Source organism: Bos mutus, chromosome 2 (assembly GCF_027580195.1).
Source record: "Bos mutus isolate GX-2022 chromosome 2, NWIPB_WYAK_1.1, whole genome shotgun sequence".
NCBI lineage: Eukaryota > Metazoa > Chordata > Mammalia > Artiodactyla > Bovidae > Bos > Bos mutus.
In genome coordinates, this window is record NC_091618.1 from 91,841,694 (window position 1) to 91,857,382 (window position 15,689).

At 41.1% G+C, this 15,689-nt stretch overlaps 1 protein-coding gene across 3 annotated transcripts in view; it reads right to left on the minus strand.

Annotated features, from left to right (window-relative positions):
- The window catches only part of STAM2 (signal transducing adaptor molecule 2), a 50,045-nt gene extending 35,212 nt beyond the window's left edge, over positions 1-14,833 (minus strand). Inside the window, exon 1 of one of the 3 annotated variants that reach the window (XM_005894779.2) lies at positions 14,499-14,826. In XM_005894779.2, the coding sequence (XP_005894841.1) occupies positions 14,499-14,538 (40 nt within the window). In that variant the 5' untranslated portion in view covers positions 14,539-14,826. Of the gene's footprint in view, positions 1-14,498 lie in introns of all 3 variants that reach the window. The other 2 variants (XM_005894778.2, XM_070390374.1) reach the window with 2 other exon arrangements.
- Positions 14,834-15,689: the final 856 nt, after the last annotated feature.

Sequence of the window (15,689 nt, forward strand, 5' to 3'; positions counted from 1 at the left end):
CTGAAGGCAATATGTTTGTATTAGACCAACACTACACCCCATCACATGGACATTAACAATCACAATATACAGACAATTAAGACTATAATGAAGGAAATATAAAACACTATTATAATTAGGATACTGCATGTATCTCAGGACATGACTAAAGCAATGCTTATTAGGCCTTAATGGAAAAGTTGCTTTTTATGTATTTATTTTAAAAAACAATTATTTTTATACCTTAAAATTACAGGAGGAGAACTGTGAAAAATTGAAAAAAAATTTGTTTTCCAAAAGCAGAAATAACTAGAAAATGGAAAGCAAATGAATAAGTAGAATTCTTTTTGGTATCTAACAGGAAACCACAGCTGAGGCTTTTACTAAAGACATAAAAATGTTCTCTCTTTACACCAATTCATTACATACTAAATAACTATTTGAAAATACAGGACAGCCAATTTTTTCTAGCTTGCAAATCCTACATATTTACACTATTAAAATAAAATATACTTGCTATTACATTAGTAGACCACACTAGATTCTAGTTTGCTCTAGAATTCTAGTTAAGTTAAATTTAGATTAAAATATTTAAATGCCAAATACATCACACTGATAAGATGATAAATATTTCACCTGCTTTTCTGACTCCAATGACAACCACCATAAACTCAGCATTTTGGAGTGCTTGGGTTTAGCATACATTTTTATCTTTTAATTCTCCTCATTTAATGTTTTGATTTGTTTGGGGAAAATTTTTGTTGATACAGTTTACTATGGGGAAAGCTGTAATATAAATTCTACTTTAATACACTACTTATCTCCTAAAAGAAAAACCTACTTACAGCTCTGAGTAATGAATGACAGGCAATAATTAAAAAACAACCACAAGTGACAGTTCCAGAGCATTTTACATATGCTCAACTATTTACGTTGAAACCAAAGAAGATTTCCCATTTAATACATAAGGAAACTGAGATACAGAAAAGTAACTAGCAAAGATCATACAGCTAGTAAACAGTAAAAAGATTCCAATCAAGGCAATGTGGCTCAGGGTATATTTTCTATTAAACTGCCTCTTGGCAGCAATTTTTGTTCAAAATGGCTAAATTAACTCTTTTAACAAGTCAGTTGTCAGTTTCTCTATGTAGGAACATTTTAAACATACTGAATAATAAAAATGCTAGATCAACTCTGCTTTATAAGCAAAGGATCAGATAGAATATCATGCTTAACTTCATTTACTACATCATCTAGTAAAACAATATATACATTTGAAATTCTTGCTCTGGTGGAATACAGAAGAGTGACTGCTACTCTTTTCTCATTTCACGTGTCATGCCAACATTTGTGGGGAGACTAGGAAAAGTTTAGCGAGTTGGGGAGACAGGAAGAAAGAAAAAAATAAAAAAATCATATACTGCCTTCTAATATTGTAATTTATTAAAAAGGTAAAAGGTATAGGGCAGGCTTTACCTCCCTACAAGTTCACTTTCTTCTTATGTGACACTCCCAAGATACCCTCTGTTATACGGTTTGCTGAAAACCATCAGTTCAGTTCAGCCGCGCAGTTGTGTCCAACTCTTTGCGACCCCAGGGAACAAGCATGCCAGGCATAACTTTCCTTCCAAGGAACAAGTGTCATTTAACTTCATGGCTGCAGTCATCATCTGCAGTGATTTTGGAGCCCAGAAAAAAAAGTCTGCCACTGTTTCCCCATCTATTTGCCATGAAGTGATGGGGCCGAACACCATGATCTTAGTTTTCTGAATGCTGAGCTTTAAGCCAACTTTTTCACTCTCCTCTTTCACTTTCATCAAGAGGCTTTTTAGTTCTTTGCTTTCTGCCATGAAGGTGGTGTCATCTGCATATCTGAAGTTATTGACATTTCTCCCAGCAATCATGATTCCAGCTTGTGCTTCATGCAGCCCAGTGTTTCTCATGATGTACTCTGCATATAAGTTAAATAGCAGGATGACAATATACAGCCTTGATGTATTCCTTTCTCAATTTGGAACCAGTCTGTTGTTCCATGTCCAGTTCTAACTGTTGCTTCCTGACCTGCACATAGATTTCTCAAGAGGCAGGTCAGGTGGTCTGATATTCCCATCTCTTTCAGAATTTTCCAAAGTTTCTTGTGATCCACACAGTCAAAGGTTTTGGCATAGTCAATAAAGTAGAAATAGATATTTTTCTGGTACTCTCTTGCTTTTTCAATGATCCAGCAGATGTTGGCAATTTGATCTCTGGTTCCTCTGCCTTTTCTAAAACGAGCTTGAACATATGTAAGTTCACAGTTCACGTACTGTTGAAGCCTGGCTTGGAGAATTTTGAGCATTACCTTACTAGCGTGTGAGATGAGTGCAATTCTGCGGTAGTTTGAGCATTCTTTGGCATTGACTTTCTTTGAAACTGGAATGAAAACTGACTTTTTCCAGTCCTGTGGCCACTGCTGAGTTTTCCAAATTTGCTGGCATATTGAGTGCAGCACTTTCACAGCATCATCTTTTAGGATTTGAAATAGCTCAACTGGAATTCCATCACCTCCAATAGCTTTATTCGTAGTGATGCTTCCTAAGGCCCACTTGACTTCACATTCCAGCATGTCTGGCTCTAGGTGAGTGATCACACCATCGTGATGATCTGGGTCGTGAAGATCTTTTTTGGACAGTTCATCTGTGTATTCTTGCCAGCTCTTCTTAATATCTTCTGCTTTTGTTAGGTCCATACCATCTGTCCTTTATAGAGTGCAACTTTGCATGAAACGTCCCCTTAGTATTTCTAACTATCTTGAAGAGAGGTCTAGACTTTCCCATTCTATTGTTTTCCTCTATTTCTTTGCATTGATCACTGAGAAAGGCTTTCTTATCTCTCCTTGTTAGTTTTTGAACTCTGTATTCAAATGGGTGTACTTTCCTTCTCTCCTTTGCTTTTCACTTCTCTTCTTTTCACAGTTATTTGTAAGGCCCCCTCAGACAGCCATTTTGCTTTTTTGCATTGCTTTTTCCTGGGGATGGTCTTGATCCCTGTCTCCTGTACAATGTCACAAACCTCTATCCATAGTTCATCAGGCACTCTATCAGATCTAGTCCCTTAAATCTATTTGTCACTTCCACTGTCTAATCATAAGGGATTTGATTTAGGTCACACCTGAATGGTCTAGTGGTTTTCCCCACTTTCTTCAATTTAAGTCTGAATTTGGCAATAAGGAGTTCATGATCTGAGCCACAGTCCGCTCCTGGTCTTGTTTTTGCTGACTATACAGAGCTTTTCCATCTTTGGCTGCAAAGAATATAATCAGTCTGATTTCGGTGTTGGCCATCTGGTGACATCCATGTGTAGAGTCTTCTCTTGTGTTGTTGGAAGAGGGTGTTTGCTATGACCAGTGCGTTCTCTTGGCAGTAGTTCTCTTGGCTATGACCAGTGCGTTCTCTTGTTCTATTAGCCTTTGCCCTACTTCATTCTGTACTCCAAGGCCAAATTTGCCTGTTACACCAGGTGTTTTCTGACTTCCTACTTTTGCATTCCAGTCTCCTATAATGAAAAGGACATCTTTTTTGGGTGTTAGTTCTAAAAGGTTTTGTAGGTCTTCATAGAACCGTTCAACTTCAGCTTCATCAGCGTTACTCATTGGGGCATAGACGTGGATTATCGTGATACTGAATGGTTTCCCTTGGAAAATGAACAGAGATCATTCTGTCATTTTTGAGATTGTATCCAAGTATTGCATTTTGGACTCTTGTTGACTATGATGGCTACTCCATTTCTTCTAAGGGATTCCTGCCCACAGTAGTAGATATAACGATCATCTGAGTTAAATTCACCCATTGCAGTCCATTTTAGCTCGCTGATTCCTAGAATGTTGATGTTCACTCTTGCCATCTCCTGTTTGACCACTTCCAAATTGCCAACATGTGCTGGATCATCGAAAGAGCAAGAGAGTTCCAGAAGAACATCTATTTCTGCTTTATCGACTATGCCAAAGCCTTGGACTGTGTGGATCACAAGAAACTGTGGAAAATTCTGAAAGAGGTGGGAATACTAGACCACCTGACCTGCCTCTTGAGAAACTTATATGCAGGTCAGGAAGCAACAGTTAGAACTGGACATGGAACAACAGACTGGTTCCAAATAGGAAAAGGAGTAAGTCAAGGCTGTATACTGTCACCCTGCTTATTTAACTTATATGCAGAGTACATCACGAGAAACACTGGGCTGGAAGAAGCACAAGCTGGAATCAAGATTGCTGGGAGAAATATCAATAACCTCAGATATGCAGATGACACCACCCTTATGGCAGAAAGTGAAGAGGAACTAAAAAGCCTCTTGATGAAAGTGAAAGAGGAGAGTGAAAAAGTTGGCTTAAAGGTCAACATTCAGAAAACTAAGATCATGGCATCTGGTCCCATCACTTCATGGGAAATAGATGAGGAAACAGTGGAAACAGCGTCAGACTTTATTTTTGGGGGCTCCAAAATCACTGCAGATGGTGACTGCAGCCATGAAATTAAAAGACGCTTACTCCTTGAAGGAAAGTTATGACCAACCTAGAGAGCATATTCAAAAGCAGAGACATTACTTTGCCAACAAACGTCCATCTAGTCAAGGCTTTGGTTTTTCCAGTGGTCACGTATGGATGTGAGAGTTGGACTGTGAATAAAGCTGAGCGCCGAAGAATTGATGCTTTTGAACTGTGGTGTTGGAGAAGACTCTTGAGAGTCCCTTGGACTGCAAGGAGATCCAACGAGTCCATTCTAAATGAGATCAGCCCCGGGTGTTCTTTGGAAGGAATGATGCTAAAGCTGAAACTCCAGTACTTTGGCCACCTCATGCGAAGAGTTGACTCATTGGAAAAGACTCTGATGCTGGGAGGGATTGGGGGCAGGAGGAAAAGGGGACAGAGGATGAGATGGCTGGATGGCATCACCAACTCAATGGACGTGAGTTTGAGTGAACTCTGGGAGTTGGTGATGGACAGGGAGGCCTGGCGTGCTGCGATTCATGGGGTTGCAAAGAGTCGGACACGACTGACCAACTGAACTGAACTGAACTGAATTTGCCTTGATTCATGGACCTAACATTCTAGGTTCTTATGCACTATTGTTTTTTACAGCATCGGACCTTGCATCTATCACCAGTCATATCCACAACTGGGTGTTGTTTTTGCTTTGGCTCCGTCCCTTCATTCTTTCTGGAGTTATTTCTCCACTGATCTCCAGTAGCATACTGGGCATCTACCCACCTGGAGAGTTCATCTACACTGTCCTATCTTTTTGCCTTTTTATACCATTCATGGGGTTCTCAAGGCAGTAATACTGAAGTGGTTTGCCATTCCCTTCTCCAGTGGACCATATTTTCTCATACCTCACTCCCAACTCCACAGAACAGTTATGCTCATTTCTACAAACACTCTGACATTAGGCAACAGGGCAGAAGTATAAATGTAGTAAGTATAATTTCCATTTCAACAGACTTACTAGAAAGTTTCATGTGGAAGACACTAATAGATGGGGAAAAGGAAAAATGAATCTCCAAAAGTAGCCACTAACTTGCCAAAACACCAGCGATGGAGAATGAAAAGCAGTTAGGTTGGGCTGATGATTACTTGTCCTCTGCAGACTGAGGAAATCACTGGGCACATGTGGAACACACACATCACCCATTAAACACTGAAGATTCACCTTCTCTATTCCCAGCTCTGAAACTTATACACTAGCTTAAGGCTTCTAGGTAGTTCCCCTCAGCTCTGACTGAAATCTGAAACCATGTTCTCATCTGTAAAATGGAAATTAGAATGGCTCCCTGGTAGGCTGCAGTCCATGGGGTCACTAGAGTCGGACACAAATGAGCGACTTCACTTTCACTTTCATGCATTGGAGAAGGAAATGGCAACCCACTCCAGTGTTCTTGCCTGGAGAATCCCAGGGACGGGGGAGCCTGGTGGGCTGCCGTCTATGGGGTCGCACAAAGTCGGACATGACTGAAGCGACGGCAGCAGCAGCAGCCATGTTTAAAAGAGGAGTTGTGAAAATTAAGTGAAAAGAAAAATGGATGAAAAACTTAAATAGGTATTTCAAAAAAGAGAATATTAATTTAGTGACTGTACTAAAGATCAAGCACATAAATACATATTAAAGCCACAATGAGATGCCATTAGAATGGCTAAAATTCTCAAAACTACACCACTATGTACTGGCAAAATTTTGACATGAAAATGAAGCAATATGAGCTAAAACTAAGTAGGTGGCAGCTTCAAAATGTCAATAGTTTTCAGGGGGCAAAGTCTTGATATCTGTCACACTGACCTTCTTAGGTTCAATCCCTATACTAAATGCAAACAGTCACTAACAAGTTACAGACAAATAAGGCAATAATGTTAAAAAAATTCTTTCCTCTCAACCCTCTGTGTTAAGTTGTAGTATGTTGTATATTTACCTGTAGAAAAATCCTCCTCTTGCCCTCTTAACTTTAAAATTGACCACTGAATAACATGGGTTTGAACTGCACATATCCATGTAACTTTTCTAATAACTATAAAAAATTTTTAGACATTTATAACAATGTGAAAAAAATTGAAGACAAATTGGGAAGCCTAGAAATATTTTAAAGATTAAGAAAAAGGTGTGTCACGAATGCGTAAGATATATGTAGATATACGTATAACATCAAAAATATATTAATAGACTGTGTTATCAGTAAGGCTTCCTGTCAACAGTAGGTTATTAGTAGTTAAGTTTTCGGGGGGAGTCAAAAGTTAATACATGGAGTTTTAACTGTGCAAGGGGGTCGACAACCCTAACCCCCTGAGTCGTTCAAGGGTCAACTATAAATCTAAGTAAGCTTAGAACTAACTATTAGTATCAGGAAACAAAAAAGTGTATTATTAGCTATTAATATCATCAGTTCATATAAACCAAGAATAAACTACAGTTTAGTTCAGTTGTTCAGTCGTGTCCAACTCTTTGGAACCCCATGAACCGCAGCACATCAGGCCTCCCTGTCCATCACCAACTCCCAGAGTCCATCCAAACCCATGTCCATTGTGTCGGTGATGCCATCCAACCATCTCATCCTCTGCCGTCCCTGTCTCTGCCTGCCCTCAAGCTTTCCCAGCATCAGGGTCTTTTCAAATGAGTCAGCTCTTCGTATCAGGTGGCCAAAGTATTGGAGTTTCAGCTTCAACATCAGTCCCTCCAATGAACACCCAGGACTAATCTCCTTTAGGATGGACTGGTTGGATCTCCTTGCAGTCCAAGGGACTCTCAAGAGTCTTCTCCAACACCACAGTTCAAAACCATTAATTCTTCGGTGCTCAGCTTTCTTTATAGTTCAACTCTCACATTCATACATGACTACTGGAAAAATCATAGCCTTGACTAGACGGACCTTCGATGGCAAAGTAATGTCTCTGCTTTTTAATATGCTGTCTAGGTTGGTCATAACTTTCCTTCCAAGGAGCAAGTGTCATTTAATTTCCTGGCTGCAATCACCATCCGCAGTGATCCTGGAGCCCAGAAAAATAAAGTCAGCCACTGTTTCCACTGTTTCCCATCTATTTGCCATGAAGTGATGGGACCGAACACCATGATCTTCGTTTTCTGAATGTTGAGCTTTAAGCCAACTTTTTCACTCTCTTCTTTCACTTTCATCAAGAGGCTCTTTAGTTCTTCTTCACTTTCTGCCATAAGGGTGGTGTCATCTGCATATCTGAGGTTATTGATATTTCTCCCAGCAATCTTGATCCCAGCTTGTGCTTCATCCAGCCCAGCGTCTCTCCTGATGTACTCTGCATATAAGTTAAATAAGCAGGGGGACAATATACAGCCTTGATGTACTCCTTTTCCTGTTTGGAACCTGTCTGTTGTTCCATGTCCAGTTCTAACTGCTGCTTCCTGACCTGTATACAGGTTTCTCAAGAGCTGGTCAGGTAGCCCGGTATTCCCATCTCTTTCAGAATTTTCCAGTTTATTGTGATCCGTGCAGTCAAAGGCTTTGGCATAGTCAATAAAGCAGAAATAGACGTTTTTCTAGAATTCTCTTGCTTTTTCAATGATCCAGCAGATGTTGACAATTTGATCTCTGGTTCCTCTGCCCTTTCTAAAACCAGCTTGAACATCTGGAAGTTCACGGTTCACGTATTGCTGAAGCCTGGCTTGGAGAATTCTGAACACTACTTTACTAGCGTGTGAGATGAGTGCAATTGTGCGGTAGTTTGAGCATTCTTTGGCATTGCCTTTCTTTGGGACTGGAATCAAAAGTGACCTTTTCCAGTCCTGTGGCCACTTAAACTATAAATAAGTAAACTATAAACTACAATGTCTTCTCAAATCTTAAAAGAACATAAATTTCCTTTTATGATTTTACTAATCTAATAAACCCAAACGGAAGAAAAAAAGGCCCAAAACAGATATGACTAGCAAAATGAAGAAAAACAAGACACAGGCCTGACCCTGACCCACACCTATAAAAGCCACTGACATAGGAATAGAATGTGGTATTGGTACAGGATAAAGAGAACAGTGAACAGAAAGCACAGATGCAGGCCTCATGCAGGGGAAGGGATTTACTATGTAGGAGAAAGTGCACCAAACTAATAGGGGAAGGATAGACTGTTCAACAATGGTGATTAAACAATTGATTACTGTCTATTGTGAATTGACTATCCCATCAGATCCCTCCTTAGAGCTTACATAAAGACCAAGTCCAGATGGATTAAAGACCTAAGTACAAAAATCAAAACTCCAATAAAACTTCCAGAAGAAAACATGACAACATTCTTATAGACTCAAGAGAAGAGAGAAAGCCTTTCTAGAACAACAACAAAAAAATAAAACCAAGGGAGAAAGACAGTATTACTAAATAAAAACTTTTTTTTTTTTTTAACAGTAAAGGGTATCAGAAACAAAAAGAAGCGCCAGACTGGGATATATATTTGCAATTCATGTAAACAATGAAAGATTAGTAGAGGATGCATGTGGAATGCTAAAACTCAGTAAGAAAATAATCTAACAGAATAAGTATATGAAAGTAATGAGCAGACATGTATGTGAGCTAAGTCACTTCAGTCATGTCCAATTCTTTGAGATCCTATGGACGGTAGCCTGCCAGGCTTCTCTGTCCATGGAATTCTCCAGACAAGAATACTGCCCTCCTCCAGGGATCTTCCTGACCCAGGGATCGAACCCTATCTTCTGTGGCTCCTGCATTGCAGGTGGATTCTTTACTGCTGAGTCACCGGGGAAGCCCAATTTTTACAAACAGAAAACCGACTCACCAAAAAACATGAAAAGATGTTCAATTGCAATGTAACTGAAATGAAAACAATGCCCTATTTCATACCCATCAAATTGGCATAAATTTTAAATTATGACAATACCCAGTGTTAATCGAGAATATGGAACAGAGGCTTGACTTCCACTGCTGGTGGGAGTAAAATGTTCCACAAAATACATGAAAGAACAATCCAGTATTATTTAAAATTTTGCAACTTTGCACTATATACATTTTTAATAAAGGATTCCTCTTCAAGATACAATCCATGTAGAATCTCTCACTCTTATGAACAAGAAAACATGGATAAGAATTCTCACTGCAGTGTTGTCTGTAACAGCAAAAAAAACTGCAAAAAACTTCATGTTCATTAATAGGATAATGAGTTAAAAAACGTGGACTATTACACAGCTTTTAAAATTAATGAACTAGTGCTACAAACATCAATATGCATAACTCTCCCAAAAGTGCTAAATGACAAGTTGAAAATGACTACAAAGAGTATTTTTTTATGAAGTTTAAAAACATGTAAAACAATACATATATTTACATGTTTAGTATATAACATAGTTTTTTTTAATCTTTTTAGAGAGTGTTTACTGTAAGAAGACAGGAAAAAGAATAGTGTCAAGTAGTTATTAAATACAGGTAATAATTCCCATTGTATCTTGAATGTTTTCCTAAGAAAACAATGCTGCTAAGTCGTTTCAGTTGTGTCTGACTCTGTGCGACCCCATAGACGGCAGCCCACCAGGCTCTGCCGTCCCTGGGATTCTCCAGACAAGAACACTGGAGGGGGTTGCCATTTCCTTCTCCAATGCATGAAAGTGAAAAGTGAAAGTGAAGTCGCTCAGTCGTGTCCGACTCTTTACGACCCCCTGGACTGCAGCCTACCAGGCTCCTCCGTCCATGGGATTTTCAAGGCAAGAGTAGTGGAGTGGGTCGCCATTGCCTTCTCCAAAGAAAACAATAAAGTGTGACAAATGTTAGGATTCGACAGAGGTGATAGACAGGAATAGAAGTTTACATTATATTCTATGCTTTATGCTAAAAATATCTTATTGTTTAAAAAATTACAAAATATATCAATTATAATTTATAACTAGATTTTTGGTACCACGTGAGCAAAAGAAAGTATAGGGGAAAAAAAAACTGATGGTTAAGGCTACCATTCTCACCTATAATCGAAAATTTTTTTAATTTTAACTTTTTACAAAGATTATAACCACTCCATGTGTTGAAGAATTGCCTTAACTACATAAATGTAATGAATTTAAACATATAAAGTAAATTTGTATTATCAGAGAGCTATCAACATCTATTTTTATATTAGGGTTTCTTATAAAATTTCATTGGAGAAAAAAATTCCATGCAGAAAATCGTAAGCCACCTCACTGTCAAGTTATTTGAACACAACACAAGCCAAAGACAGCAATACACACATTCAAATTTTATTTGAAAAAGTCTCCTTATAGATACAGTTCATACTTCAATCCACTGTGTCTGAAAAGTTTTTATAGAGGCAGAGTTTAAGCTCAGCTTTGTGGAACACAATTAAGTATATCTCTTAAGGAAGGAGATACCAAGAGTTGTTGAAAAAGCAAAAATCTATCAGTGAACAGTAAAAGGCATAGAGTTGGAGACTGGTAAGAAAGACTGCCTGACTTGGGTAAGGAGAAAAAAAGATATGCAAATAAGAACTGGAGTTAGGGAGCAGAACAGTCATGATTCGGGAACCAATGTCATGAGACTGGAAAAAATTGATAAAGAATATAAGGAAATGACATCAGTCCTTTTAACACTATCACTAAATCTTGCTATTGTTGACTGTGTGTCCCTCATGTTTTACTTTCTCTTTGGAATCCCCTAAAAAGGTTGCCCTAACCAGGCTCCACCTCAGGAAACCTACACTCCCCCTTCAAGAGAAGACTCAAGGGTGGGGGTCAGCGGAGGGATACATGTGGATATTTTCTCAGCACAGCTTCAGAGAAATCTTATTCAACAAAACAAACAGTAAATCCAGATTAGAAGAATTCCAGTAAGTATTTAAAGAGCTCTAATGCTAGGTATGGTATACCTAGCATATCCTTCAGGATTCATAGGTTTTGACTTCAAGATAAAAATGGGAACTTGCCAGAGCTTTTTACCTCCTAGACTTTGACCTGCTTCCATCTGACAAGTCAAATACCATCAACTCACGATTGCCTTCTTGGACATCGTGACTTACTACAGCCTTTTGCCTCAAGCAAAGGATTTCTTCTCCACATGAATGATATCAGAAAGACTGTGCACCCTCTGATGAGACTGCACCAACCAAAGGAAGGTAGTTTCAACTTTCAGTTAATTATAAAATGACCATGGGGAACACATGTTTTAAAATTATTAAATTAAAAAAAAAAAAAGAAAAAAAAAAAAATAAATAAATAAAATAAAATGACCATATCATACACATGGTAAGAGGTGGTTACTCCCTGCAGGTTTAAGTACTGTCAGGAAAGCAGGGGAAGGCAGAAGGCAATGGCACCCCACTCCAGTACTCTTGCCTGGAAAATCCCATGGATGGAGGAGCCTGGTAGGCTGCAGTCCATGGGGTCGCTAAGAGTCGGGCACGACTGAGCGACTTCACTTTCACTTTTCACCTTCATGCATTGGAGAAGGAAATGGCAACCCACTCCAGTGTTCTTGCCTGGAGAATCCCAGGGACAGGGGGAGCCTGGTGGGCTGCCGTCTATGGGATCGCACAGAGTCAGACACGACTGAAGCGACTTAGCAGCAGTAGCAGCAGCAGGAAAGCAGGGAGAGAGAGAGGCTAGTTGTCAACGCCTGTACAGATAAAATGTACACCTGAAGGTCCTTGTCTTCTTTTCAGGGAAAATAACTGTTGTAAATAGAGGGAAAATATAAAGCATTGCCTGTATTTCTAGGATTGTATTTCTCACATTGTATTACAATTTTTTAATTTTTACTTCTTTTTCGCTGCTCTGGTCTCTCGTTGCTGTCTGTGGGCTTTCTGTGGAGAGTGGGGGCTGCGCTTCCTGGTGGTGCACGGGCTTCTCATTTGTGCTGGCTTCTCTTGTTGCAGTAGTTGCAGCTCGCAGGCTCTAGAGCACAGGCTCAGTAGCTGTGGCACACAGGATTAGCTTCTCCATCACATGTGGAACCTTCCTGGACCAGAGATCAAACCTGTGTCTCCTGCATTGCAGGCAGATTCTTATCCACCAGGGAAGTCCTGACAATTATCTTTTTATATGTGTATGAATCCACCATTAGAGAGAGAGTTGCTTGAGGGAACACAGTCTGTTTATTAAATTTGTGTCCCCAGAACTTAACACAATTTCTGGTGCACAGTAACCACTCATGCCTATTTGTTAAATGAAAGGTAAACAAGGCAGTGACAAAAAAGAAACAATGGTAATAAAAATCTGACTGAATCAAAGACAGCACAGGTGAAAAGGACAATGACATTGCAAAGGAACATTCCTGTGGACATCTCAAGTTAAATAATGACTTGCGTGTCATATTAATTTAATTTCAAATTAAAGAAGGCTTTAAGCTTTCAAAGAGCAATATATAATTTTCCTTCTATGATAGAGATATAAAGTCAATTTGAAATCCTAAATCATACCATTTTCTCTATTAATTCCAACCACTTGCCTAAAAGAAGTTTACAATCAAGCTTTCTATTTTATTTTTAAACTGTCTTTTGGATACTGACTTCCAGTCAGTCATACTTAAGTTAACAAATAAGTGCCTGAAGCTTTGGCTGATGGCACTGCCCATTAAATAATCTATACATGGTTTTGTTCTGTTTTGTTTTTTTGTCTGAAGAGCAGTGCTTCTTTTACTACAGCAGTACTGAACTGTGATCTACTAAACCATGTTGGAACCTCAGGAGCCACTGAGGGGGAGGTTTAGAAAAGCAACTAGGCTTACTTTCACTAGAGAAGTTTTCAATCAGAAAACAATAGGCTTCCAGGAAAAATCTCCCTTAAAGAGTTCCACAGTTTTTAAGTTTGAAAATCATTTGTCTTATCCTAGTTTGCTTTTTTCTTTTTTAAAACTGTGACAAAACAAAAGTCTTCACAACAACAATAAAAAGTGTAGGTCTAACTGCAAGGAAGAAGACATCATTAGGTGTTCCAAAGGCAGAGGCTGTGAGCCTCAATGTGATGCTTCCGAGATTTAGACCAGTCACCAATGTTCAACTACCAAGAAAAAAAGCTGAATGAAATTATGGAAATATATACTTGAAAACTACAAGGGTCAAAATATATAAAACCGTCTAGCTCTCTGGAAATAGAAAATACTTATTAGACTTTTGAACAAGCACTTTTGGAATCACAAACCAAAATAGGGCACTTTCTAGACCTTCCCCATAATGAGAAAATTGTAACTATGAAACAGGTGCAATACTGTGTGATGTGCAATATTCAGTATGACTGGCAATTTTCAGCCATACATTTCATTACAGTAAATCCTAAAACTCTACCTACAGTTAACTGCTGCTACAAAAATATCAATATTTACTTTAGTCAGCTTCAGTTACTGCTTTTCTAATGCCACAAGTAAGTTCTCATACCCAGTCCATCTTTTTCTCACTCCATAATCACTGAAGACTCCTCAACAAGTAAAATATCAGCTGTTTTGGACTATTTTGAAATCTTGGGGTTTTCCTTTTCATAACGTAAGACAGACACCTTATAGCACTTGCGCCATCCATGGGTAGAGTAACACTTCCAACTACCGTAAATAGTTGCTATCACGGCTCGGACGCATCTGGATATAAGCGAGGTAAAACACCTTCCTTCTACTGAACAGGAACAAGTTTAAGTCTCTAAGTGTTGAGTGCCCTACACAACAGCGTCTGCTGCACCATTTCCTAAGCACGAGGCAGGGGACTGGAGGGCCGGGGGACACAAGACTCAACCAGCTCTAGTGGGAGCTGAAAGTTTGTGTCATCAACTCCTCCACCGGTCAATTAGTGCAGTCTCCAGAGAGCCCCAGGCTCCTCCCTATTCCTGAGTTTGGCGAGGGGAATGGTTCTTTTTCGAGGTCCCCAACCTCAGGTGGGCTAGAGACACGCCCCAAGCCGCTGGGGACGCGCCGAGGTTGCCCACCCTCTCAAAAAAATCCTGGCTGCCTCGGAGCGGCGGCGCCGCCCCCTTTCCTAGGCTTTCCAGTTCCCAGAGTCGCCACCGCCCACTTTCTAGCACAACAAACAGCGGCCCAGGGCCGGGCCCAGCACTTACCCACATCTTGCTCGAAAGGGTTGGCGGTGAACAGAGGCATCTCGCCGGTGCCCGAGCCTTCCTCGCTGCGATCCCGCAGAGGCTCGGCAGTTGCTCGGGGCTGGAGGACCCGCGGCCGCGGCTTTCTAGACGTCTAGCTCGGCCCCGACCACGTCCCAGCACTTCCGCCACCGCATCTGCCCGGCTCCCGCCTGATGGGCCAGCTCCCGGTCCGCGCTCCGCCCTCAACTCTCCTCCCGGGGAGAGGTCCCGCCAGTCGCTGGCATCTTCTCAGCGCCCCTGTGTCCGCCGCCCGCGGGGAGGAGGCGGCAGCCCTGGTCCGAAGTTCCAATAAGGGTCAGGCAGCTGCCGCGGCCACCTGTCCATGGCTAGGACCCGGGCAAGCCACGGAGCTGGGGACCTTCGGGGCCGGAAGTCGTAGCGCCTGGGACTGGGCGAAGCCAGAGGCCCGGAAGTTGCACTGCAGGTGGCCGCTTTTCTGAGGGTATGGTCGTCCGGGTTTCTCCGCCTAGGGCTGCGGGTTCAGACGACCAAGCTCTCTCCAAATTGGTTCCTTTCTAAGCTGTGGTGCCACACGACCTTGGGGCCGCGGCTGCATTCGCGTCACAGTCCCGTTGCCTTGGAAACGGAAGGAGCCTTGGTAGCGCAGAGAGTCGGCGAAGGGTTTGGTTCCGCCCATGGCGCTTGCAGGGTGGCACTCTCCTCCGGCGCCTAAACTCCGCGGGAATAACCACCCTAGAAGCAGCGGCCGAAGTAACAATGGCTCTGTGCCGACTCCTGTCTTTTCGCTTTCCATCGTGGTCTCGCCATGAGAATACTGCTGGACTCAATTTAGATCAGTCGCTCAGTCGTGTCCGACTCTTTGCGACCCCATGAACTGCAGCACTCCAGGCTTCCCTTAATCACCAACTCCCGGAGTTTACTCAAACTCATGTCCTTGGAGTCGGTGATGCCATCCAGTCATCTCTTGCTCTGTCGTCCCTTTCTCCTCCTGCCTTCAGTCTTTCCCAGCGTCAAGGTCTTTTCCAATGAGTCAGTTCTTGGCGTCAGGTAGTCAAGTATTGGAGTTTCAACTTCAGCATCAGTCCTTCCAGTGAATATTCAGGACTGATTTCCTTTAGGATGGACTGGGTGGAACTCCTTGCAGTTCAAGGGACTCTCAAGCGTCTTCTCCAACACCACAGTTCAAAA